Source organism: Peromyscus eremicus, chromosome 3 (assembly GCF_949786415.1).
Source record: "Peromyscus eremicus chromosome 3, PerEre_H2_v1, whole genome shotgun sequence".
In the NCBI taxonomy this organism is placed as follows: domain Eukaryota; kingdom Metazoa; phylum Chordata; class Mammalia; order Rodentia; family Cricetidae; genus Peromyscus; species Peromyscus eremicus.
This window is the reverse complement of record NC_081418.1, coordinates 67,551,939-67,578,407: the sequence shown is the minus strand read 5'-3', so window position 1 is coordinate 67,578,407 and position 26,469 is coordinate 67,551,939. Positions and strand designations below refer to the sequence as shown.

General features: G+C 44.0%; 1 protein-coding gene and 1 long non-coding RNA gene across 2 annotated transcripts in view; one reads left to right on the top strand and one right to left on the bottom strand.

Annotated features, from left to right (window-relative positions):
* The first annotated feature begins 18,680 nt into the window (after positions 1–18,680).
* Positions 18,681–22,983, top strand: LOC131905861 (uncharacterized). The gene is made up of 2 exons (XR_009378061.1): positions 18,681–18,772; positions 22,507–22,983. It is a non-coding gene; the product is annotated as an uncharacterized LOC131905861 (long non-coding RNA).
* Snx10 (sorting nexin 10) overlaps positions 20,566–26,469 on the bottom strand; it is a 48,526-nt gene continuing 42,622 nt past the window's right edge. Inside the window, exons 6-7 of the mRNA XM_059256663.1 lie at positions 22,432–22,644; positions 20,566–21,981 (exon numbers count right to left, since the gene is read on the bottom strand). Coding sequence (XP_059112646.1) covers positions 21,903–21,981; positions 22,432–22,644 — 292 coding nt within the window. The 3' untranslated portion in view covers positions 20,566–21,902. The remainder of the gene's footprint in view (positions 21,982–22,431; positions 22,645–26,469) is intronic.

Genomic DNA, 26,469 nt, shown 5'->3' with positions numbered 1-26,469 from the left:
GCCTCCTTCCCGGCCGGCAGGCAGAGCCGAGTCGGCGGCCAGGACATTGCCCAGGCTCGGCAGTGTCTCCCGAGCCTAGCTCTCGGCTCTCATCCGGGTACCGGTCCTAACCCTGAACCCTGATGGCGCGGGTCCTGCCCATGCCCAGGGTCACCACCCCCAGGGACGCCTGGCCTTAGCCTTAAGGAGGGTTCTCATCTACCCAGCAGGGAGGGAGGAACTACAGTTCCGGCTCCCTAGCCCTTCAGGTCCTACTGCCACCCGGAGGATACTGAGGCACCTGCAGGACCCGCGTCCCTATTCCTAGGCCTGTGTTCCTCTGGATGGAAACTAAGGCAAGCCATGTGCAAAGAGGAAAGCGGTATTTACTGGAGCCTTTCTTCTGTGGCACAGAAAAAGGGAGGATTCCCTCCTTAGCAAGAAGTCACACCTTGTGACAGCCATGGAGGGTAGAATTAGTCCATCCGTGTGACGGTAGCGCTGCAGTCACCGAGCGCACCTCTGAGGCTCTCTCTAAATTAAGTGCAAGGCACTGCACCTGCTTTACATGACGTGTGCCACACACCCTACGGCTCCCCTGGAAACTGCAGGTCTTCGCCTAACCTAACCTCATTTATCTACCACTATCATATTGGTGTGCCTCTTCCCATGACGTGCACTGCGCGGTTAGATGTCCATAGTCTCTAGTGTGCCCTTGAACTCCGTCTCCAACCATTTAAAGGCTGCAGATTATTTCAGGTCCGCCTCAAATCCACTTCGTTCAACAAGCAGGTGTAAGCCACCTCTGTAACTAAAGCTGTCAGATTCAGGGTTCACCAAGTTCTACCTCCTTTGCCCCTTGTCTTAAAGACCCCACCACCACGTTGCTTACATATACTCTCGTGTGCTACAGTGGCATCTCTGTGAACCAGAGACCATTAAATCCAGTGGAGAAACTGAGACCCTAGAGTTTAAGGAACTTTCTGGAAATTATGCTGCTTAATGACAGCGTGAGCAAGCTTCCTTCTTTTCTTGTTGGTCTGTAAGGCACACGATGCTTTTGATGATTCACTTGAAGGGCAGAATTCCCTCCAACCAGGTGATCCCATTAGACCCTTAATTCAAGGTAGTAGTGCCCATTCCCACACAACTCGGAAGGGTGAGGACCTGGACAAAGGGCATCCTCTAGCCCCCAGCCCATCATAATCAGGGATCCTACCTTCTACCCGCTCGAGTCTCACACACAGGTCCCTGATATCTCCTCTAGCCCCTGAAGCCTACTCATTTCTGCATCTCTTCAAATCTAGCGCTCAAGGGCATCCTCAGCCAGGCTCTGGCTCCCAGTCTGATCCGCCCGCGAAGGACGAGGGAAACAGGACGGAAGTGAGCATTGCTGACCATCCTTTCCCCATCACGGTGAAGTCAGAGCCCGACGTTATGGAGGGAGTCTGACGGTTCAGCGGGTCAGCCGTAAGAACGGGGGCTTTCATTTGTGGTGCTGGGGTGGAACCCAGGCGCTTGCACATGCTGGGTGAGCTATATCTACCACTGAGCTCTCCCTCCACCCCACACAGTACATTTTCACACCTTAGATTTTTGGTTGGATGTTCCCCCTGCAATCAGTGTTTGGATTTGGAGGCCCGGGAACCTGTATTGAAAAGGTATGGAATTCTTCCGTTAGCAGCAGTTATACAAACCCACAAGCCATTCTGATCAGGTCATACATCTCTAAATAGAAAGATCTAGGATGTGCTCCAGTTCACTCTGACTTTTTAAACCATTAAAGCACAGCTAAGGAAATGAAACCTAACCACCACTTCTCTTGTTCCTCTTCTCCTCTTCTCCTCTCCTTCTTTGACCAACAATTGCTACGATCCACACTAATGAGGGAGAATATGTTAGGAACTTTCTTCACTTAACGTTGCTCATTATTAATAAATTTTGCACTGACAAGTCTAAAGCGAACACTTTGGATTTATGCACCTAACCTAATTACATATGCCGCGTGTACGCATTTCATTATTTACTTGACAGATTCATTCCTTGATATCATAAATAATTAAACAAGAATCAAATATTAACAATCAGATACATGTTAATTCTCCTCAAATCTGAAGAAACAAACTATATTTTTATCTTCAGTTCAACAAGCACTGATTAAAATTTCTTCATTAGGAAAATTTCATAAACAAAGTTCCTGGTCCACTTTTATTTCATCAAAAATTAAACCTGGAACAAATTATTCCAGGGCTATTTCATGGGCACAAGTGAACACAGCAGCATTTCAGCAAACCACTGGATTCATAATTTCTCACTTGCAGATCTTATGTCTGAAGCATGCATCTGTGTGTTGGTTAATTTTCAGGTGCTGTTTTTACTATGCACTGGAAACCAGTAGGATATTGGCGGCTAGTAGCATTTAGTCAGAGAAGCCGTGCCTTGTGGGACAATGGTTTTAACCAGTTATTTTACTACACAGTTAACTTCCAAGGCACTGTGGAAGAGGGCAGAACTCAATGACTCTGGGCTGCGAGTTTTCTCAGCTGTTGCTCTTTCTGTATCCGTGAGTGGCTCTAAGGTCTTCTCGTCATGTGCATCAACATCTTCCTTGATCAAACTATTCTCACACTTTATCTGATTTGCTTTGGTAGAGCACACCATACAATTTCATCATTTAAGGAATATTAAAGATTCATAGATAGCCACATTACTCATAATACAAGATTAATGCTGGGCTGACAGGTTTTTGTAAAGATCTGCCTCTTTTTTTTTTCTCGGTGCAGGCACCATATCTATGTGAGATGTGCCTCTGATGCTGCATATTGATTACTCCCTTCTCTTCTCTTTGAGTGCTAAAGAGAGAATATTATAGAATGATTGTCAGGGTCAGTGTGCCTCTGACCTACACATGTATGATTAATAATTTATGAACGGATTTGAAATACAGCACCAGGAAACCAATGGAGGACCAAGGCTGCTGCCTAAGGCGACACAGACTAGGGGCTGACAACATGTGCACCCACACTTTGAGGCTGTTAAAACCTCTAAAGAGATGCAGACACTCCAAGTGTCAGGGTTAGCAGAATGGAAGAAAGATGCACCTTTGTTAGAAATTTCAAGTGCATTTATCTCTTTCCATCTGGTCCTTTCTACAGCATGGAGATTTCCATTGAAAATTATTTAATCGCATTGTTAACTCATTGTGTCCATAAATAGTACAGAGTCTCAATTCAAATAGTATGGGAGATAAAACAAAAGCCAGCTCTTTCTCCCTGCTTGCCCCGGGTCTTCACACCCAGGTTGTGGTAGTGTCTCCAGACTGTTTTCTGTGTTCATGCAGGGACAGAGGAGGCGGGGAGCATGCATCCGCTGTGCTCAGAAGTGGTAAGGTACTGACGTGCTGTGCTGCGACTTGGTCCTCCCACTCAACACAGTACCACGGACACCCCAGCTCATCAGCACATCTGTCTGCTGCTCATTTTTAACATCAGTGCTCCATTTGATGGATGCCCTGTGATGTGTTTACCTATACCCTTCCTGATGCATGCCTAAGTGAAAAACAAGGCCAGACTATAATCCTGGTACTCAGAGGCAAGAGGATTGGGATTTCAGGGCCAGCCTGAGCTACATAGCAAAACTGTCTGAAGAACAAAAACCAACAACAAAATGCCATACATATTGGACATGCATTTATGAATTTGCTGACCTCCTACTTTCAGGTAGATTCCTATCAGAGCAATCACTAGGTCAATAATTGACCTTTGAAACTCCTTAGCCCATTAATTAGGCAATAATAAAAATATTCTTATTTGAGCTTTAGATAATATACTAGTTCATTAATAGAAGTGCCCATAATATTTAAGGACATTTTAAAGGAATGTATTTTTAAAAACCTTAATAATACAGAATAATGAAGAAAAAGTTTTAAGCTTCAATTCCCTTAGTTTTCTGTGTGAGAAACTCTATGTAAAAGCAAACTAAGCCTCCATGTTTAATGCTTTAGTAATATATCATCAGACTCCATGTCTGTATAGATTATATTTAGCATCAATATCCCAGCAGCCAGTCTTCATTTTAGCCATGCAGTATACAACTAACACCTTAAAGACGTGCTTATAGAGATTGACATCTGTTTAATGCTTCTCAAACCAGACTCAAGGAATTCTACCTGCGGAAACTGCATCTGGGAAGTCAAATTAATAACCACGCTGTTGTGTTTATTTGAAACAATCACACGCAAGTGTGTTTGTAAAATTCTCCGCACTCAAATTGTCTGAAGCCTTCTCGATGACTGCAACGGTACCTAGAGTGTCTGTCAAGTTCTATTATCTGAAGTGGAATATGCTTTCAGGAAAGATGCCCTGCATCCGATGACAGGCACTTCCTATCTGCTAGGACTCATAAAAATTGGAACATTGATCATTTCTTGTAGAGATTTGCTTTAGCAAGAAGATAAAGGGAAAAAAAACCTTGTTATGCCAAATGACTGACTAGTCAAAAGTAGCCAGGACATTGAGACCTGAAAACTAGTTAATGGCTTGTAACAAGTCAGAAATAAAGATGTTCAACCAAGAAAGTGACATTAAGTAGCACTGGCTATAAGAGGAAAGAGCAGCCTGTCAGAATCATGCTAGGGCTGCAGTGACAGCTAAGGAAAACGGGATGACAGGGCTTCCTCTCAGCAGGGGAGGCTGCAACAGCTGCCTCCTGGGAGTTCCCATGCACTTCCTCCAAGCACGCCTTCCCTCTAAAGATGGCAGCAGAACCCTTGGAGGCCTTATTAAAATTCTCTTTCTGTGTTACAAAGTGTGTCACAGAAGGCTGTTGACAGTGCCCAACAGTTCATTCTTCAAGGCACAATGGTGGGGGGAGCGCGGGGGAAGGGGGGGGACGCCAGTCACACCCGTCAGGTAGCTCAGGGGCTGACAAGCCAGTGGCTCTGCACAGTAGGCTTTGAGAAAGAGGAAATGAGCCCCAGGGAAGGTGGGCCACAACCCCGGCGGCGGAGGCGGCAGACAGCATGAATCCAAACAGAAGCAGTAAGGCACGGAATGAATATTTTCTGCGTAGACCAGTGTGTGTTATATCCGCAAATGAAATTCAGATACTAGCTTAAGCCCTCACAGTGTGTGGTCCAACAGCATGATGGGGCTGGAGAACAGAGCACACAGAGCAGACAGGAAACAGAACCCAGTGGCCGCCCAAAGATCTTCATAGCACTTGTTTATACGTTCCAAAATAACACTATTGTCGCTTTGCGCTGTTACGTAGCTGGGTTCTAGCGCTCTTACATCATTTCATATGTCTATTTAAAATGTTATAATGCTTCTAAACTGATTTCCAACAGAGTAATGGCTGGTAGAGCCATCTCTAAACCATTTCTCTCTTTTTTTCTCTATCCTCAGCATATTTTAAGCTGTATGACAAAATAAACATATCATAACATTTTTCAGCTAAAATTTTTTTCTACTAATGTCATCTCAGCCGGCGGGAGGTCTGTGTTTTCCACACAGCAGTGCTACATTTAAAATTATTTCTGCTATGGATTGGCTGTCCCTTAGTGAGCGATGAAAGATAAAATCTTAGCCTCTTTAAGCCCATCTTGCTTGACAGCATGCAATATTTACGTGAAATAAAAAGCAAATATTTGTTCTTTTCATACGAGCTGTCAGTAGAAACTTGGGTTGTTTAGAAACCTGTTCAGGCAAACAGAATTGGTTTTTACCACACGATCTATGCTAAAAGGTCAACGACAGGTAACATCGGAGCTTATTTGAAAGAAAAGGAGATGTAACATGCATTTATGGAATCAAAGGTGGTGTGTTGGGCTTTAAATTACTGAGTTTATTGACAGCTAAAACTTTTTTGTTTGCTTTTTTTTTTTTCTTTTTTGTTTTTTTGAGACAGGGTTTCTCTATGTAGTTTTGGTGCCTGTCCTGGATCTCGCTCTGCAGACCAGGCTGGCCTCGAACTCACAGAGATCCCCTTGACTCTGCCTCCTGAGTGCTGGGATTACAGGCATGTGCCCAGCTTTTTTTTTTTTTTTTTTTTTTTTTTTGCTTCTTTAAGACAGCATGCGTTGGGCTGGTGAGATGGCTCAGCATGTGAAGGCACTCTGCCATGCAAGCGTGGTAACCTGTGTTGAATCCCCGGAATCCATTTAAAGATGGAAGGAAAGAGCCAACTACACAAAGTTATCCTTGGACCTCCACATATGTGCTATGGTATGTGTACATGGGCATACATACAAACATACCATGCACACAGACACATAAATTTATACTCTTTAATTTAATTTTTTTTTTTTCATAAAAAGAAAGCATGGTTTCAAGCTAGGTGTAGTGATACAGACCTATAATCCCAGCATTTGGGAGGCAGGGCAGAGAAGGACAAATCCAAGGGCTACAAAGCAAGATGCTGTCTTAAACCCGCTCCCCACAAACCAGAATGCCTGGGCTTCATTTTAATTTTATGCTTGCCAGAGTATTGACTTCAGGTCTCCTACAAGGATATAGGCAGAAGAAAATGTTTGCTACCTTGAAAAAAATCAATTAAACTTGTTTCGGGTCTCTGGTCTCTGAGGAACCTTCTAGCAGCTCATAGAAACACACTCTGAAATGAGGGGATCTGACATAGCTGTGGTCTAATCAGGGTCATGGAACCAGCCCAGCTAGCTGCCCAAACAAGTCGTGCTTCTGCTTGGGGACTTGGTCACTCGTAAATACACAGGAGCAGGTAGCTGTTCACCCTTCTCTCAGACATACCCTCATGCTGGGGGCAACTTGGACACGCCCCAGACAGCATCCATTCTGAAGTCATGAGCACAGGACTTGGTTCTGCCTCCTGCCCACAGTGTCCCATCTGCTGAACCGACATTTAATCTGTAAACTCCATCTCCAGGAATAACACCTTTTGCTATTAACCAGAAAATAGCATCTTTACAAGATTCCCTGAAAAGAGACCCTGTCAGCGCCACTCAGGCTACCTCCAAAGACAAGTCGTTGTAATTACTTTCTCCTCTCCGCTGCCCTGTCTGGATAAAGCAACAAGAGCCCGAGAACCTATTCATTTTCCCCAGATGCCTTCCAAAACGCACATCTGCTTTGCAGGCGGGATCAGAAATTTCATTATCTGTATCTGTATTGGTAATTCACTGCACAAAGAAAACAGAGCCAGCAGAGAGGGAGCATGGAAGCAAAGAGCAGACAATTGTATGTATGCAAATGCTTTCAAATTTCTGCCAGCACGCCCCTATGTATCACCAAGCAACAGGGAAGGGCGTTCATTCCTCTGACTTTTTTGCTACCAAACGTGATTTTGATTTTGGAGGAAAATATCAGAAAACCTTGAACTTCCAGGCACAGGGACTAAATCTAACTCAAAATCTACATCAAAGGCCAACAAAAAAATAAAATCATGGTTTTTGTGTTTTGTTTTTTAGGATGGGAGATAATGAAGCATCTTTTGAAAACAAGATGCCCTGTGAGGGACAGGGGAGAGGGTGGTTTGTGAAGCTTTCCAGCCTGGTTGGCAGAGAAGTAAAACCCTGTCTCTGAGGTCATGCATGAGCATAAACAGCCTACCGAAAGAAGGCAGATGACAAACCGGACACACATGCAATAAAGGAAATGTCCAAATTCAAACTCATAAATACAAGCGCTCAATCTCAAATAAATATGCAGGAGTCAGCAAGACTCAGCATGTATTTTGTTTGTCTTGAAATTGATTATTTCAAATAATAATGGCTACAGGCCTTTGCAGAACTTCCTTTGGTCTTATTTTTTTTTTCCTCTATCCATCGAAGATCAGTAATGGCAACGACTCACCCATATGTGGAAAGTAATTCAGCTCATCCTCAAAATTACGCTTGAGGATATGGTCAGTTATAGTCTTCTTACACGTAAAGAACCGAGGCTCCAAAATGCAGAGATTTACTCAAACTTGCACAACCAATAAACAGCAGGACAGTAATTCAAACTCTCACAACGGACTTTGAAGGCCAAGTGCCAGCACACGGCTGTGGTTTGAGTGCCTCTCCAAAACCATATTGGAATTTCACTGCCCTGCGACAGCTCTAAGGAGTAGGCCCCTAAAAGGGGATTAGGTTATGACAGCAGCAGCCCCATGAGTGGATCGGGGCTGTTATGGCAGAAGTGAGTTAGTCATAACCCAAGGAAGTGGATTCGTCAGAACACGGCTTCATAAACTGTGGGTCAGGTACGGGGTGGCAATACCTGAATGTGGGGGTTGTAAAAAAATGGCAATAGTAAAAGACTCCTGAGCGCACAGTAACCAGTCGTGATTCAATGACCAACATTGATTCAACATCACATGTATATTGAATCCCAGATGTTTCTGGCAAAGCTCACACCTTCATTGCGTTTCATGACTTCATGGCAGCCTTGGTTCTGAGAGCACAGTGTGAGCAAGACAAAGAACCCAACTCGCTCTGTCCTTTAGAACAGTCATGTCATATACGTCCATGTGTCTACCCTCAGAGTGGAAACCCTCAGAATAAGGAGTGTATGTTCATCATTGTGTCCCCCAGGCCCAGGGCCAATCCTCTCCAGACACGTGCTCAGACTTTTCATGTGAACTGATTCATTAAGCTACTCTAGACACATTCTTTTGCTCATTTCAACTTCTAGGACATCTTGTCTTTTTATCACACAAAAACTGCACAAAGTCTCAAACCAATATGCAAGTGACAGGATCCCAACAGCAAAAGCAGATACGCTGTTTTGTTCCTTGCACACCTAGCGACCTTCTCTCCTCTGACAACCTCATCACCTTAGATTTTACACAGGTGAGAGGTGAGTGCAACTCAGCCTCCCTAAGCCACGCGATTTTGCTGTTGTTGCCACTCAGTAAATGTTGCATTTGCTAAAAATGCAAAGCAGGGGATTCCCTGTGTCCTCTCCAGAGGCCTCCATGTGCAGTGTCATCATTTGGATTCTACTAGAGTAGAAATGACCTTGGCCTTTCCTTGAATAATTTAATTTCAATCTAAAGCCCTTTTTAAGCACCACCATCTTCAAATTTTGCAATCGTAGGGCTGAGCTAGGGCCCAGTCTGGGGCTGAGATACCGCACACGCAGAGGATCCGAGTTCAGTCTTCAGGACTATGCAAAAAGGTGGGCGGATGGTGGCATGTCTGGGATCCCGGCACTAGGGAATGCATCCCTAGAGTTCACTGGTCAGCCAGCCCAGCCTACTAGTGAGAGACCTGTGACAGACCCTGTCTCAAGATACAAGGAGCTGAAGAGATGGCTCCTCTTGCTCCACAATCAGAAGAAACTGAGATCAGATTCCAGCACCTACCTAAGAAACGAACAGTCCAGTGCAATCCTGTAACTCCAGTTTCGAGGCAGGGAGAGACAGAGGCATCACTAGGGCTTGCTAGCTTCCAGGCAGCCAAGAAACTACACATCTCAGGTTCAGGGAAAGACCCTGCCTCAAAGGAACCAGTGGGAGGAGTTGGAAGAGCACACGGGACAAGCACATACATCCATATAGACAACAACACATGCCTCGATCTACAAATAAATCCTCAGAAAAAGAAGACAAAAACAAGGTAGACATCCCCCAAGTTTGACATCTGACCTTCATACATGCACCTAAAAACCTGTGATCCTAAGAACAGCACTCCTCCCTTCTTCCTGGGCAAACACCTGCCCAGCCTTGCTTGTGGGTAGGTGTGCCATGTGACAGAGTTCTCATTAAGTAATACAGTGATGTGTACAGCTTCTAGATCATCTGTTTTTTTGTTTTGTTTTGTTTTGTTGTTTTGGTTTTTCAAGACAGGGTTTCTCTGTGTAGCTTTGCGCCTTTCCTGGAACTCACTTGGTAGCCCAGGCTGGCCTCGAACTCACAGAGATCTACCTGGCTCTGCCTCCCGAGTGCTGGGATTAAAGGCGTGTGTCACCACCGCCTGGCCAGATCATCTGTTTAAAGATGCCTAGGGCTCTGTTTTAAATAATTCAGAAAGGAGGTGGGGCATGGGGCATAGTTGAAAGATAGAAGTAATGTCTGTTGGGCCCTCTGAAAGTAAGTGGTTGGCCTACGTGGCTGTGGGGAGGTATGATATGACATCATTCAATAATGTTTTTAATTGTTTAAAAAAAAAAAAAAAAAAAACTAGAAGGCCAGTGAAATGGCTCAGTGGGAAGGCCTGACTTTAATTCCCAGAATCCACATGGTGGGAAAAAAGAACCAGCTCAGACAGTGGTTGTCCTCTGACCTTCACACATGAGCTGTGCCATACACACAATGAAGGAAGGAAGGAAGGAAGGAAGGAAGGAAGGAAGGAAGGAAGGAAGGAAGGAAGGAAGGGAAGGAATAAATAGCAAAGGAAGAGAGAAACAGAAATGAAAAGTCACAACTTGCCCCAGTTGTGACTAAAACACACTTTGCAGACCACAGGCTCCTCCTGGTCCCTGGATGCCTTCCTGGAGCCAGGCTTGCCTTCCTGCCCTGGGAGAGTTGTCTGAAAGAGAAGCTGATTTCTCAGCCATGTGAGCCACTGCTCACGATGTCTCCTACCAGTCTCGGGTCCTCCAGGTAAGTCAAGCTCCTCATCTGTTTCCTTTACTCTAACAATAACATAACCACATACTGTCCCCACCTTTCACCAACCCGTCCTTTTTTTCTGGTCATTTTATAGGCTGGTGCATGTTAGAACACCATAGTGCTGATGTCCACTGTGGTCAGATATGGTTCTCAGTCAGTCTCCTACTCTGGAGATGGAGCTGCACACATACCTAGATTCTCCTAAAACAACCTTCCTGTGTTTTTATGTGTATGTGCACGTGTGTGTGTGTGTGTGTGTGTGTGTGTGTGTGTGTGTGTGTGTACAGGCACACTGGTGGCCCTGCACAAATGTAGAGGTCAGGAGTCGGTTCTTGCCTTCCCCTTGCTGCGGTGGGGCTGTGCTTATTTCTGCTGTCTGAGGTGTCCTGTCCTGTTTGCTAGTCCTCAGGCTCCCCGACAATTCTCCCGTCTCTGGTTCCCATCTCAGCGTGGGGTGCTTCGATGACAGATGTGCACCACAAGTATGGAGACTCCTGGAATCGAGCTTGGGTTACAAAGCTTGGACAGTAGTGTTCTACCCAGTGACCAGCTCCCCGGCCCTTATTGTTTATTTTTGTGTGTTTGTCTTTTGAGATAGGATTTCACTTTATAGCCCAGGCTTGCCTAGAATTTACTATGTGGCTGCCATGGCAACCTTAATTAAATTGTTTCTAGCCAGGTGTTGTGATTCCCACCTGTATGCAACATCAGCACTATAGAGACCAAGTCAAGATCAACCACTATGGGTTCAAAGCCAGCCTAGGCTACACAGTGAGTTCCAGGAAAGCCTGGGCTACACAGTGAGTTCCAGGAAAGCCTGGGCTGTAGAGTGTGACCCTGTCTTTAAGACAAAACAAGCAAATAAATAAATAAACTGCCCCTGATAGAACTCACTGCAAAGCCCTTTACACAAATATCACATTTTGGAGCTTGGAACTTGATTCTTTAACATAGCTGTAGGCAAACTTTTGATCCAGAAAAATATCATAAATCATTTTATCAAAACTAAGGATGAGGGCTGGGAATGTAAAAGATTTAACAAGCATGCAAAAATACCAAAACAAAACACACAAACAGCAACAAGGAACAATTTAGGATGAAATAGTAATGTTGAGAACATTTCAACCAGAAAACAAAAGGGTCTGCTGCGTGACTCACTGTGTCATACTGTAGCTTCCATGACGAGATTTTTTTTCCTTCTTTTTTTCTTTCTTTCTTTTTCTCTTAAATTTTATTTTATTTTATTTTGGTGGAGGAAGGCTGCAAGGGCAGAGGATGGATGGATACACAGGGAGGGGAAACGAATGAGATCAAGATGCATGATATGAAAGACACAAAGAAGAAATAAAAAGAAAGTTAAAAACAAAACAAAAAATGGTGAAAAAAAATTTAAGCTGGTCATGGCCACGTATGTCTTTAATCCTAGCATTTCGGAGGCAAAGACAGGCAGATCTCTGTGAGTTTGAAAGTATGTAGTCTACATGTGTCTAGGCCAGCTAGGGCTACATAATGAGACCCTCTCTCAAAAAAAAAAAAAAAATGTCATTCATTTGAGAGATGGTTCAGCAGTTAAGAGAATGAACTGGCCGGGCAGTAGTGGTGCACGCCTTTAATCCCTGCACTCGGGACGCAGAGGCAGGCATATTTCTGAGTTCAAGGCCAGCCTGGTCTACAGAGTGAGTTCTAGGACAGCCCGAGCTACACAAGAAACCCTGTCTCGAAAGAGAGATGGGGAGATCTCCAATGGAATGTCATTGGGGTTATCAACCACACTCCAGGGCAGGCCCCATTCCCAGGAGTATTTGGCCAACACAAAACAAATTCCTTGGCTGTTTATGTTTTTGTTTTGGTTTTTGTTGGGACTTTTTATTTAATTTTGTTTCATTTGAGCTTTTTTTTTTTAACTTATTGGTGACTTGATAGTTTTTTTGCTGTTGTTGTTTGTCATTAGTGTGTGTGTGTGTGTGTGTGTGTGTGTGTGTGTGTGTTGTTAAGGAGAGAGGAAACACAGTTAGGGAGGTGAGGAGAGTTTGATAGGGGAGACATAATCAATATATATTGTATAAAAAAGTTGAATAATAATAATAATAAAGAGTATGCTGCTCTTGCAGAGACCCTAATCCAGTTCCCAGCACCTAAACTGGGCATCTCCCACCACCTGTGATCCCGCGCCGGGAGAGCCAGCGCCCTCTACTGGCCTATACAGGTCTGAACTTAAATGCACATACCGAACCTGAACTCTGCCCCACACAAACACGAATAAAAATGAAAATTAAATCTGTCTTCGTTTTAATCTTTAAACACAGCTGTATTTAAGACACCTTGCAGCTGGGCCATTTTTTTCTCTCTCTGTCTAAATTGGGAAGAGCTCAACACCGCTTTCAGGACTTGGGCACTGCAGTGTGCTCAGAGGGCAGCCTGTCCATCCTGGTAGCCTCGTGGTGCATGGACACCAGCACTGAGGGATCTGCCCTAACCTGGGCTTCACCTGGAGGATGGGCCATGTGGGTGGGAGGTTCTTTCTGAGAGGAGTGCTCACCCCTGTCACGGATTGCCAGAGACACCAAGGTTTTAGAGGCCAGTTTTCTAAAGTCAGGGCATAAATTTGACAGACAGATCTGCAAAGTGGAAAGCCGAAATCCAACGCAAGTAGTGCTCATTAACCTAAACAAAATGAGGAATTTGGCTTCAGGCTGAACTCTGTTCACTATGCTGGCCAATGCCAGCCTTTGCACACACACACACACACACACACACACACACACACACACACACTCCGCCCTCCCTTCTCCTTCCCTTCAGGCCAGTGCTAAGCTGTGATTGGTTGGGTTTGGAATTAGTGTGAGTGGAGTGAGGGGGTACATGGTCGCATGTTCCGAGCCCTACTGAGAGAGGGAACAGAACTGGGGGTGGCAGAGAAAGGGGACAGAGCCAGTGGGGCTGGGGTTGCCAGTGTGCAAAAAGGCTGAGAAGCAGCAGCAGAAGTATGGAGTGTGTGTGTGTGTGTGTGTGTGTGTGTGTGTGTGTAGAAAGAGAGAGAAGCCAGGTTTTTAAGAAGCTTGAGAGGTTAAGTAAGATTCCATTGCTTGATGGTATTAGGTCTTAGTCAGGCTTTAAGCTCCTTCAGTGAGTGTGTCAGATGTGTGGGCCTCTGTGGCAGAACCGCAGATACTTGGAGAAAATGCTCCCCGTCTGCATAGGTGAATATTTCAACTTACCACCTCTGTATTGAGTGGCCGTGCCACCTCCTACACATTAGAGTAGACACAGCACCTAACCAGAAACAGGTAGACCTAAGTAGCCAAGCAAGATATTCCAGGGAATGACCAAAGAATTCCCCTTCGGTCAAAGAGAAGGGCAGTTGCAGCTAGAGCATGATTTTGACTACACTGTCAGCCTCATGAAAGGAATGAGTTACCACTTCCCCGCAGCCTCTCCAGAGGAGAATGGCGGCAAAGTCTCAGCTGGGTTTGTTTGCCCTCAGGATGGCTGGAGATTTCCAAGTCCTTGCAAAGAGGCTCTCACCAGGCTCTGAGGCCTGCTGGTGACAGATCTGCCACAGGAAAGGGGCTTCAGGAAGGGCCTGTGGGCCTCTCGCTTCCACAGGAGTCATTCCACAGTGTGCTCTGCCTCCATCGGCTGTGGCTGGTGTCACAGGAGGGAGAAGGGATCCAAGGTGCAATGGGGTCCCCATCTTCCAGCGCCTTCTGCCTGAAGACAGGGATGGTCAGGTGACAAGGCATTATTAAAGAGTTCCGAGTGTTGTCAGAAAGACACCTGGAGATGGGGAAGGCGGGACTACGGAAACAGAGAGGCGGGGCACCAGACCTCAGTGGGTGTGGTCAGAGCATCTGAACATTTCCTCGGAGTCATAAATGACTAACAGAAACTGGCCAAGTCCAGGGGCTTTGGGAAGGACCTGGGTGAGTTCTTTGCAAGCAGAGGAACCAGCACGCCTTCAAGGGGATCCGCCTGCACCGAACACTGGCTCTCAAGCACAGTTTTATTCTCAAAGAAGCAACATCAGAATAACGGTGAAGTGACCGGCCCAGTACTCACTTTCAACTTACCACCCTACCGCCTGCCTCTCCAGCAGAACCTTGTCTTGAAGGGCGACTATTCACTTATTCTGAGACAGAATGTCACGCTGTCTAGGCTGGCCTTAAACCCACTATGTAGGCAAAGATGGCCGGATTTCTGCCTCCACTTGCTGAGTTCACACGCATGCAGCGTGGTGACAGGTTTGGAAGGGGACTTGTCCCTGGCACCCTGGCCTCAAGAACACCAAGTGGAAATACAAGAGCCTCTGGATTGTTCTGAGAAAGAATCCAAAGCACCATAGTTTCAAAGATATTTAGATTCTCTTCTTTAAAACAGTGTAAGAACTGCCTACAATCCCCTCCTGTTCCTGACACACAGGTTCACAGGAAATTGTGACATGCAAAGGCATTGAAAAATCCCGAACAGGTTTAATGCTAATCTTTAAAGTTATTCCCATGTGTCTGGAGCACGGTCAGCCGTTAAAACCTCCATCCTTTTCCTTTTAGGAATGCTTACTTGGGTTTCTCAGACCCAGTACTCTAGGGAACATCCAGAGGATACTCTGTACCCAGATTTCTTGTGATATTGATGTGGAAATGGAGGTCCAGAGAGTTGGGAACTGCCCTTGAGTATAATCCAGCAGCCGAAACAGAATCTGGTTTAGCAGACTTCCAGATCAACATTGTCTCTAGTTAACTGGGCTTCAGTCTGTCTGCTCTATACTCCTGCTTTACATAAACAGAACACACAGAGAGCTGATAGCATCACAATTGTCAAGTTACACATATATTCCCCCTTCGTTAGAGAGAGAGAGAGAGAGAGAGAGAGAGAGAGAGAGAGAGAGAGAGAGTGCCGGGCAGTGGTGGCGCATGCCTTTAATCCCAGCACTCGGAAGGCAGAGGCAGGCAGATCTCTGTGAGTTCAAGGCCAGCCTGGTCTACAAAGCGAGATCCAAGACAGGCACCACAACTACACAGAGAAACCCTGTTTCAAAACAAACAAACAAACAAAAACCAAAAAAGAAAGAAAGAAAAAGAAATCCCTACATGAAATCTGAGATCGTGTACATAAACTGCTACGGTGTTCACCTACACTATTAATAACCCGTCAGGTTTGTGCCAGTTGCTCAAGCCTTGCTATCAGCTGTTTATCTTCATTGTCATCCTGCTGAAATAATAATACCAATCCCAACCACCAGCTCTTCTTGCTCAGTGTGAAGGATAACGTTAATATATGGACACAAATGTTGAGTGTTTATCATCGCACATTTATTCACCAAAGCTGAAGAAGTCACTCATTAACGAGGACACCCCAAACAAATTCCTCACCAAGTACTTTGATAGAGCAAATCCTATTAGCCCTCACTAAAATTCTTTACTGTGGCACTCGGTCGGAATCAAGACCTCCAAAACAGCAAAAAATGCAGGGGGAAAGGAATAGAAATCGGCTCCTTTTCCACCAAGATTTATTAACCATATTTGTTCTATTAAAACACAAGTTGTTATAATGGCAGGAAGTTCTTAAGGCGACAACTGGAAATAAATTTCAAGAGCAGCCAATACTCAACTTTGAAGAGCATTTATGAATAATAATGCATTAGGAAAGGTCAATTGGACTTCTGGTCTAAGTATTCTGGGCCTCTACTCCAGATTCCTTAGGAAGTCTTCCTTATCGGCACAAGGAGGCAAACGATCCCAGCGAACGTTTTAAATGTGCAACTTTGCTTATCTTCCCGTATTAATGATCCTTATGGCAGTTGCTGTATTAACCTTATCACACAGCATAGCAATAAGGGAGGCCTAATGTGCAAGAAAGGGAAAAACATCCCGTTTAATCTCAGGGACCTTTTTCTAACCTAGCAATTTTCTGACTGTCAGGCAGAGTGAAAAACGAAAGTTGGGCTTTTACTGGGTTTTTGTAAAATCACAAAGAAGCTAAATGTTTTCAAATGGGAGACTCACTCATCAGTGGGAAGGGAATCCAGATTAGATTATCCACTAATGCCCTGGCCTTGTGAGGTCTGCTAAGGAGCTCTGACCAGGAGACAGGAAGTAAGTCTTGAGAGAGCCAGTCTCCTTCAGGGCTCTGAATTGTTCATCTGTGGGGTAGGCACTACCAGAACTCCCGACTGTCCCTGTCCACGTGGAGGAGATTCCAAGACCCCCTTCTTTTAATTCCCTCTTAACTTTGACAACAAAAGGAACCTTGACCCCCAAGACTCTTCCATCTTTTGTCTCAGGGTACCTGAGAAACCACCTAACTTTAAGATGGAAATTAGTATTCTCTTTCAGGGGCAAATGCTTGCACTCACCACACACAGTGGCAGGGTGAACCCAGCCCCTTCCACTCACCACGCCAGGTAATTTCTTTTTCATTATCCCTTTAATGCAAAGCAGGGCTACTGATGACAAAAAAAAGCAGTTTGACTCTAGCAATAGGCCTTCTTTGGTAACCCTCACTGTCGTGGAAATTCCAGCTGCTCCAAGAATAAGAGGCTCAATCCATATTTGCCAGCTCTAATATGAAATCTGTCAGAGCCCAAATTAATGAGTTCCAAATTCCTTACATCACGATAACAGGTTAAGACTGGTCAATTAATTACATAAATCCTTCCCGATTCATTGTGCGTTTGCAGCCCAGATTGTGTCTTACATTACTCCATGACACAAGGCCTTTTGGCTCCTGTTGTTCCGAAGAAAGGCCCCATTTAAGTGGAGGCTGCCTGCCACGGCAAAATGTTAAATGTCACACGTTAAATGTGCACTTTTCTGTAATTGCTTTTGTTAAAAAAAAAAAAAAAAAAAAATTAAAGTGCGGGGCTCCGCTCCTAACACACCACGGTGCTGAGGGCTGGGACTGTACTGGGCACCAGCAGGGTCAGTACCCGTGCTCTGACTCCTACAACTCACACTTTCTTCTGTACCCATGCTTTGCACAAAGAAGCCAGAAGGTTGGGTTTATGGGAATAAACCCAGTTCCCCTAAGATCGGTAGTGGCAACGATAGACAGTTAAAGGTGTTTGTTTTTTTTTTAAATGAAGGGATTAAGATCTGACTTCGGATTCTCTTGTCAGGCAGTAAAATTACAATTAAACGTGTAACCCATGGAGGACCTAGTTAACTTGAAAAGGAAGGCACTTTATACAAGTGTATATGGTACATGTGTAGTTCTCATCACCAAAAAGGATGCTCCTGATGGCTTTGCTATTTGGATTTGTAACTGATGTGCACATATAGAGGGTAGAATTGAGGACTCAGGGGGCCACAAAAACATCAAGGCCCAAAGTTTTATTTTGTTTTGTTTAATTAAAAACCGTCCAAATGAGTTTGGTGTCAGCTAGGTAGACCGTGATCTGAAACTGTGACTCTGGACTCCTAAGCGCCGTCTCCCCTTCACGCCACAGTACTGTTTTGTGCCCGAATGCAGAGATACCATTTCCTGAACCATTTCACGGCAGCCTTAGGATCTGGCGAGCACCAGCGAGCAGATGATGCTTTGGGCAGAGCCCGCAGGGTACCAGCTGCGCCACGCTGCCCGACAGCGACCCCATCCGTCCACCCGTGGCCTCGCACGGCCGGTCATCCTCAAGTGACCTAGCTCGGGAGCTTGGGGACCTCTATCTCCCCACGCGGGCGCGTTACACACCAGCCTCACCCAAGACTCAGAAGCACGTGCCCCTTCCCCAGCGGCCCAGTTCTGCCACCGGGCACAAGTGTCCGCGCCGGGTCAGGGGAGAGATGGATGTTAGCATACTGGGCTCCAGTCTGGAAGATTCCAGGCTCCTGGGGTACGCGCTCAGCAGCGTGGGGGTCATGGAGCCATGTGCACGCTCTCGGCGGGCGGGCGGGCGGGCGGGCGGCGTCTGAAGAACAAAGGCCCACGTGCCTCCCCCACCCGCGCCCGGCATGTGTGCGGAAGCTTTGTTTGGTCCTCGCTGTCCGGTGCGGGACGCTGGCGGTGGGTGCCCGAGGCAGGTGGGCCGTGGTAAATCGCTCTCCACCCGCCCACTCCAAATGGCTCCCCCGCCCCGCCCGGTTCCGCAGAGCAGTTGCTATGGGTTACCAGGGCGGTTGCCATGGGTTACCGGACCGAGGAAGCGGGAGCGTGCGTGGGATGGCGGGAGCGTGCGGGCTGCTGAGCCGAGGCCCACGGGGGTGGGGGCTGAGCTATAAAGAAGGCCCAGGTAAGAGACGCGATTCCACGCGCGATGCCACGCAGAGCCTGCCGGCTTTGGCGGCGTCTACACTTCCGCTTAAAGCAGAGTGGATTTTGCGGAAATTTTTGTAGCTTAGTTTTCTTCTCTCCCTCTTTTCTGCTTTATCTTTTGAAAAGAAGTCTTTGAATTTTGAAGGAAAAGGGTCATGAACTAGCAGAGTCTGTGCAGCTAAAATAAATTAGTGTCCAATGCACTGTGCTTAACAAGGACCTAGAAGTTTCCAGCAAGAGGGAAGGGCAATTGTGTTTGACTTAGAGGGACAATGGTGACGAGACTGTAAGATGCATATGGCCAAGAACAAAGCACCAAATCCTTTGTAAATACATCAAAACCCAAAGTTATTGTTTCTTTACGTGCTAATTTTTTTTTAGCTCCATTCTATTAAAATGTCTGCATTTCTTGTGCTGACTTGCAAAGAAAACTGTATCCATGCCTTTAATGAATGTCAAGTTGCCACAACGAAGTTCAGACATTTTATATCTGGAAATGTGTTCATAGCAAATTAAGAAACAGTTTTCTTCCAAAACAAAACTGTATTGAAATACAATGTTTCCTCTGTGAAAAAAAAGATGCTGCATTGTATTCATAGGGTACCAGCTAAGTAATTTAAATATTAAGAGGAAGACGATTTAGAAACAGAATAAGCCTTCCTAATTTTTGCATGGGAAAAAAAAAAAAGAGGCCTTTCATGCAAAAGGCTCAATACTTAAAACCTTATTGTACACATTTAACTCAATGATAAAGCACCAAAATAAAGAAACTGAGTTTAAAACAACATCCAGCTACCACTATCAGATATAACCTGACTAAACAAACATCTGTGGTTTGCCTGTTTTTTTTTTTAACTGAAAATTTTAACTAGAATTAAAATTAGTTTTTAGCAAATGAGACTTTAAGTCTTTCTAACAGGTTGTTGACTTTCATTGTTGACACCTTTAGCTACCTATAAAGTCAGCTTTAAAACAAATGCATAGGATTATGACCTTCCAGGTGCAAGGGCTATCCTTGCAGAATTATCCAGGAAAACAGAGTTTTGCTGAATGTAAATCATAAAGCATCCAGAATTAGAATCCCTAAGCTTAACTCACATTGAAAATAGTACTAAATGTCCATCTATTTAGTTACAGGTGTAGTTACTTTGCTCTCCCCCAGACAGAAAAGAAAAAGGCAAAGCAAGTGACCCATTGAAGTTCATCTAAATATCCAGGCCCCTCAAAGCCAGTTTGAAAAAGCAAGTGCTTAGGTGTGGCTACAGCAGAGCAAATACAAGCACAGCAAATATCAAAACCAAGGCTTATCAAAGTTCTTCATAAAAAACTACCAGTAATTTTAAAAATGAATTTAGGTCTGAGTCAGAAGAAATGTATTCTCTTATGTAAAATAAGTGATCTGATCCAACAATGTTGTTTTCTATGTTTAATGTGAAAACAATGATCTTGTGAAGTTTACAGAGCAAATATTAAGCATCACTTAATATTAACTTGGATGGTTACATAATCTCATCAAGAAACAGTATGATAACTGGTGGCCCAGTATATGCTTTTCACAAGTACTGTAGAACAGAAATGTTGTGAATTCATATATATTACTGAGGGGTGGGGATGGCTCTAGAATTTCCCATGCAGTAAGATAAGCAGCTGCTAAATCTTCCTGCATTAAATTAATACTAGAGGACAAGATCTAAGACACTAAATCAAAATATTTATAGAAGTTTAATAATGTGTCAGAAATTTTTTAAAAAGGAGAAATTAAAGAACCCATTCTTATTCTAAATTTAATATTTGTTTCTTTTTTACCAGTTCTCTGAAACAAGCATTTCAAAGGACAGTTCAATAACTTTCTATTAATACAGTAACTTCTAAACACCCAAGGAAATGGCTCTCTTTTGCAGCAGCTTTTACACCCAGTGAGAGTGGGAGCCATTCACTGAAAGCAACAAGTTATCCCACGGAAGTGAAAATACCTTCTTTTAGCTACCGAAGATACGGGTGCGTCACTAGTGGGAGGACTGGGCTAATTATCCCGGGAAAATGCTGCCTCATCTGGAACGGGAGGCTAACAGCGGACCCAAGGCATCGCATCTTTGGGCCAGAGAGAGAGAGAACTATCCAAATTAAGCCAATCTTCAGGTAGATACCTTTAAAAGAAAGGGCTTCTAAAACACGAATATGAGCTCTGACATTAGCAATCTGACTTCCACCCCAAAATTACTGAAGTATTTATAGATAAAATTAATTTAACTCATAAATACCTTCTTCCAACTTAAAAGTAAGTAGTGAGGAGCCACCGCTGTGAAAGTTATCAGGTGATTTTTTTTTTTAACTGCACATTTTTTTAAATGTCAGAAAATAAATCAAAAGCTATGATTCTAACTACACAATGGCAAAATGCCTTGTTTGCCAGAAGCCATGTTTAAGCTGATTGTGGACAGTGAGAATGTATTTCTAAATCTACGGATGGCAAATTTAAGCAAAATGACGCACATGTCTATTCTTTTCCCCCTAAGATGTAAACATTATTTTGGTACGTCTTTATTTGTAAGACATATTTTCCATTTACATGTGAAATAGTATACTGGAAAGCTTAAATACTCTTAAATATTTCAGTCAAACAAAGTGTTTTCCAGAGTAGGGGAAGTCTTCACAAAACAAGAGCCACGTGCCCAAGAGGCAGTATGCTGCGCCGCCGTGACTCTACCCCGGCTCCAGTCACACACTATTTACCCTAACTTCCCCAGGGACCCTGCATGGATGCTCTGTCTGGGTTTTAAATGCTACTGGTACACCTAGCTCCTTAAAATTCAGTTAAGACCAACTGCGTCTTATTCTTATATACACAGCATACGACTCGCTTCACTCGAGAGCAGGAACGTATTTACAAGTATTATATGGCAATAAAGGGTCGTATGGCATTCACAGACCGTACAGCTTTTGTACAGAAGCCTGGCTAAAACTAGACAACATAAAAATACTACCACTAATAACCCACCACTGTAAGTAAGTATTTGGCTACCTAAGATAGTAACGGTGGCATTAGGTAAGGATCTGTCGTGAGCCAGCACGGTTTCGTGCCTGAGGTGGCGGCCCGGGGTTCCTCCTCAGGATTCCTGCAGAGCTGGGCTTGCTTTGCATCCATGTGAGCCGTCATCACTACTGTGTCCAAGCCCAGAGGATGAACTGGAAAAGAGGAGAGGGGGAAAATAATAAAAAGAGGAAATTGGTTTTCACAACACACTCAAAGCCCGAGTAACAGAGGGGAACTTTAATTATCTCCAGTCACAAAGAGAGACAGGAAATTTGGACTTTTAATTAGCCATTTGGAGTGCAGTTGGATATTTTTTTAGCTAGATAATTTAAACGCGAATAATTCAAGTCTGACTAAATGAAAGTCACATAATCAGAATGCAGATAATTGAATTTCTGCTGCATTCATTAATTCAGTGTGGAGGTGTGTGTGAAGACCACTATGATGAGCTGTCACAGCTCAATAAAATCTCAGTCAATTAATTTTTTCATTATCTTAGTATTACATCAACAAAAAGCAAAATGTGTATATATCTATGTGCATGCACATGGACACTGTGTGTTATATAAATATGTCTGTTAAATCAAAGTGCAAAGAAATACCTTTCTGAATCATAATCTACATCGTTGTCTTTTTTCCCTTCTTCGTCTTCTTCGGGGAACCGTCTATTCATCAAGGCAAACTTGTGAATTGCTTCTTCCACCGAGTACTTGGTCTGCCCAGAAACACATGCCTCAATGTCCTCGGAGTTCAGATGGCTCTGCAGAAAGAGGTGTAGGCTGCTGTCAGAGAGCAAAAGTGCATTCTGCAGAACTCTGTACAAAAAAAAAAAAAAAAGAGGAAAGAAAATAATGGATGAGCAGGCATGAGCAGAGATCGGGTAGCAGACAGGAAACCCTTGCAATGGTACCACTGATCTCTCCGCTCCTCTGAGAACTTTGCCCCGACGCTGGGCCCTGCCCACCAATGGGGTGAAAACATATGCTAACTTTTACTCAATTATTTGGAATCTTAGGTGAGTAAAAACACGAAGCTAATGGTTAAGGACATCTGTTAAAAGAATAACTTCAAGGACATTTCTTCGATTTAACCATCTGTTAAGACCATGTGGATTAATTATGGAAATGTTTTGCTTATATGGTTATAGAAATTTATCCTACTTTTAAAAATTTACGACCGACGGCATGTCAGTGCCGCCGTCTTTATTGAATGAGCTGTCACGAACCATCAAGACTTTCAACTACCATTAAAATTACAGGAAAAGTCCAATGCACTCCGCGGCACATTCTGCACTTTACAGCTTTACTAGTGTGCTGTGTGCGTAAGCACACGTTTACAAGGCTCCTTTGAGGGGGCTTTTCCAATATCTAAAGTTAACTAGAAACTTCTGCAGCAGTACATCTCTTGTCAAAATAAGCAACCAAGTAATTCTGCTCCCAAGCCTTGTCCCCAAGAAGGGTGATCTGGTGCTAAGTACACACTGGTGGTCCCACAGGACAGACCTGACACTTGTGACAAAGACAGCACAAATTTCGACTACAGTATCAGAACCAGATGGAAGCTGGCCCCGTAGCAAGCATCTAGCATGGTCACGTCACGTTCATGTTCACAGCCGAGTATGTGCTTTTCTGGGGTGCCTCAGAATAAGAAACCAAGGCAGTGTCCCCTCACACTTAAATAAAAACTGGCTTTTCATCTTTTTAGCAAATATTTTTGACATATGATACTGAGTCTCTATTAATTGTTCAGTGCTGACATTACAGGACACACGAGGACCAGGATGTAGGAATCAAAGGGGAGACTCTACAACCCATGAGTCATTTTGCACGACATGGGATTTTCTCATACGGAGACTCTGAAAACCAGATCACACATTTCAGACGAAATGAACCTTGCTTTATAACTTGCATGCTTAAACAAGTAACTAGAAAAATAATTCTCCTCTGGACATTAATACCAATTTTGTTAAACACCAAGGGCATCATAATACCACATCCTTTTTTTTTTTCCAGATAACACAGTTATTTCTTGAAGAAGGCAAATGTCTATAAATGCACGAAGTCCAGTCATCCCTTCTGCCTCAACAGAATTATAAATGTAATCTGAGGGGAGCGAGGCTCTTTACTAAAAGCAAAAGCAAGACTATTGTGCTTTGCAAAGAGAAAATCTCAAGGAAACGTCTTAAGTGCTCAACTCTGTGCTCCTCTGCCCTGGTCCTCCCAGAAGATGGCCGTAGGGTATGCTAAAGGTTCATTTGCCAAGCAGTAAAAGCCTTGGACTGCACTAAAATCTATCTCCCTTGTTTACAAATGCTTCCCATTCATGTCCCAAATAATCCAAATTAGGAAAGAGTTTTATGGCAACAAGCCCCCCGATACGAACTTGGACCCACTGTGAAGTCAGAGCCGCGAGTTTCCTGTGGCCGTCCTGTTGGCAGCTCCCCACCAGCCGCAGGACAAGTGGCTGTTCATAGGATTGTACACACGGCTTTGTTTCTGTTGGAAATGTGTTTTATTTTCTCTATAAAATAATGGGTGATCTTTAAAATTGATTTTAGATGGTCTGAGGCATTACAGCACAGAAGTAATGTGCACTAATGGCGACGATATTGGACACAAATTCATTTTAGCTTTATTTCACGTCTAAAGCAATTCTACTGAGCCTTGAACTGCTCACGTGCTGTTATTAACTCGCTGGGTACCTAACACACGGGTACCGCAAACAAAAGTGACCAGGGTGCAGGCTGATGGAGACCTCAAGGCTACTGTCCCTTTTCTTCTGCCATAATTCAATTTCCAATTTGACTGTGCATTAGTCTCCTTAGTTCCCAGTTTTCTGCTGAATACTGCCACCTGGAGGACACAAGGGTGAAAAGCGAGAGACCAGGCCACCCAGTTCACTAGGAAGAGAGGTAAGCCTGGGGGACAGGAGACAGACACCCCCCTGAATACTCACACTCACAGGGCCCTGAGAGAGCTCGGAACCAGCATGCCCACTAAGTTTAGTTTTATTTTTTAATTTTTGTGTCTTGATGGCTAAGTTTAGGCCACCAGGACTGTACAGGTATGAATTTGAAACAAATAAAAAACTACTTTAATATATATATATATTCATGTTTTCATTTTGTGGTCAGGTAGTTTACGTTGTAAAATTTAAAATGCAAATCTTAGAGTCCAGAGTGGTGGTACTCACCTATAATCCCAGTGCTTAGGAGGCTGAGGCAGGAGAACCAAGAGTGAGACCATCTCAAATAATAATAACTTTAAAAATATTTTTTTAATTTAAAAGATGTAAGCTTTGGGAGGCTGAGAGGGCATGGTGCCTCTTCTAACTGAGAGTTGTTTTATCATCCATCAGGGTTGTGTCTACCACCATCAGAACAGAAAAGCCCTTGTTTCCCTCAGTCATACCTGTGCCACATTTTCCACAAACAAATCTAATGATGGAAAATCAACTTCAAAGGCTGGAGAGATGGCTCAGCGGTTAAGAGCACTGGCTGCTCGTCCAGAGGAGCCGGGTTCAATTCCCAGCACCTACACGGCAGCTCACAACTGTAACTCCCGTTCCAGGGTATCTGACACCCTCACACAGACGTACATGTAGGCAAAACACCAATGCACATGAAATAAAAAATAAATAAATAAAAAGAAAATGAACTTCAAGCTTACTACAACAAGGACTTTGTAAAGCAATCAATAAACGTGATTATTAGAAGCCGCCACAAAAATAAATGTATAAGTGGTGATGGCGGTGCACACTTTTAATCCCAGTACTCAGGAGGCAGAGGCAGGCAGAGCTCTGTGAGTTCAAGGCCAGCCTGGTCTATAGATCGTTCTAGGACAACTAGGCCTATATATTGAGACCACCCCACCCCCCAAAAAAATTAAAATAAATGTACATTATTCTCAAGCCTTCATAGTGGGAGTTTCACAAAGCAGCCTATAGAATTTTAAAGGGATTTCTGAAAACATATTTACAATGCAAGTCAAAAGTTGCTTCTTCCCCCACTCTCTATCCCTGACAATGCTGGACAAAGCCAGGCCTGCTCTTCCACTCAGTGGACACAGTGAAGTCTGGTTTTCCTTAATGCGAGTTTACTAAGCATATCATACAGTGGGTCAGTTGAAGAACAGTATGATGCACAAAAGCATTTAATGATGCCCTGGATATTCTGAATTCAATATGATGCTCACTATACACATCTGTAGTGTACGGAAGGTTGATGCTGAAAACCAACCAACCAAACAAACAAACAAACAAACAAAACTAACTTGGCCTCTTCTTATCAGGAGAGAAATAATTTAAACCTATAAATATTCATTGAAAGATATTCATAATCTATGTTGTGGTGCCCTCTATTGAACATAGAAATTTATTTAAAAAAAAAAAACTGTGTGTACCTGTGTGTATGTGTTTGCGTGGGGTGTGTGTCTCTCTCTGTGTGTCTGTGTGCACGCCTGTGTGTACATGTCATTTGTTTAAAAAAAAAAAAAAAGCTTTCTCACATAGCCATCCTCCATTACATAACCAGTTCAAGGTCAGCCTGGACTATCCCCAAACACCAACAAAACATGAATAAAAATTACAGAAAAGCACATCTACCGTCTAAACTGGCTGTGTGTGCTATCACTGGGATGCAT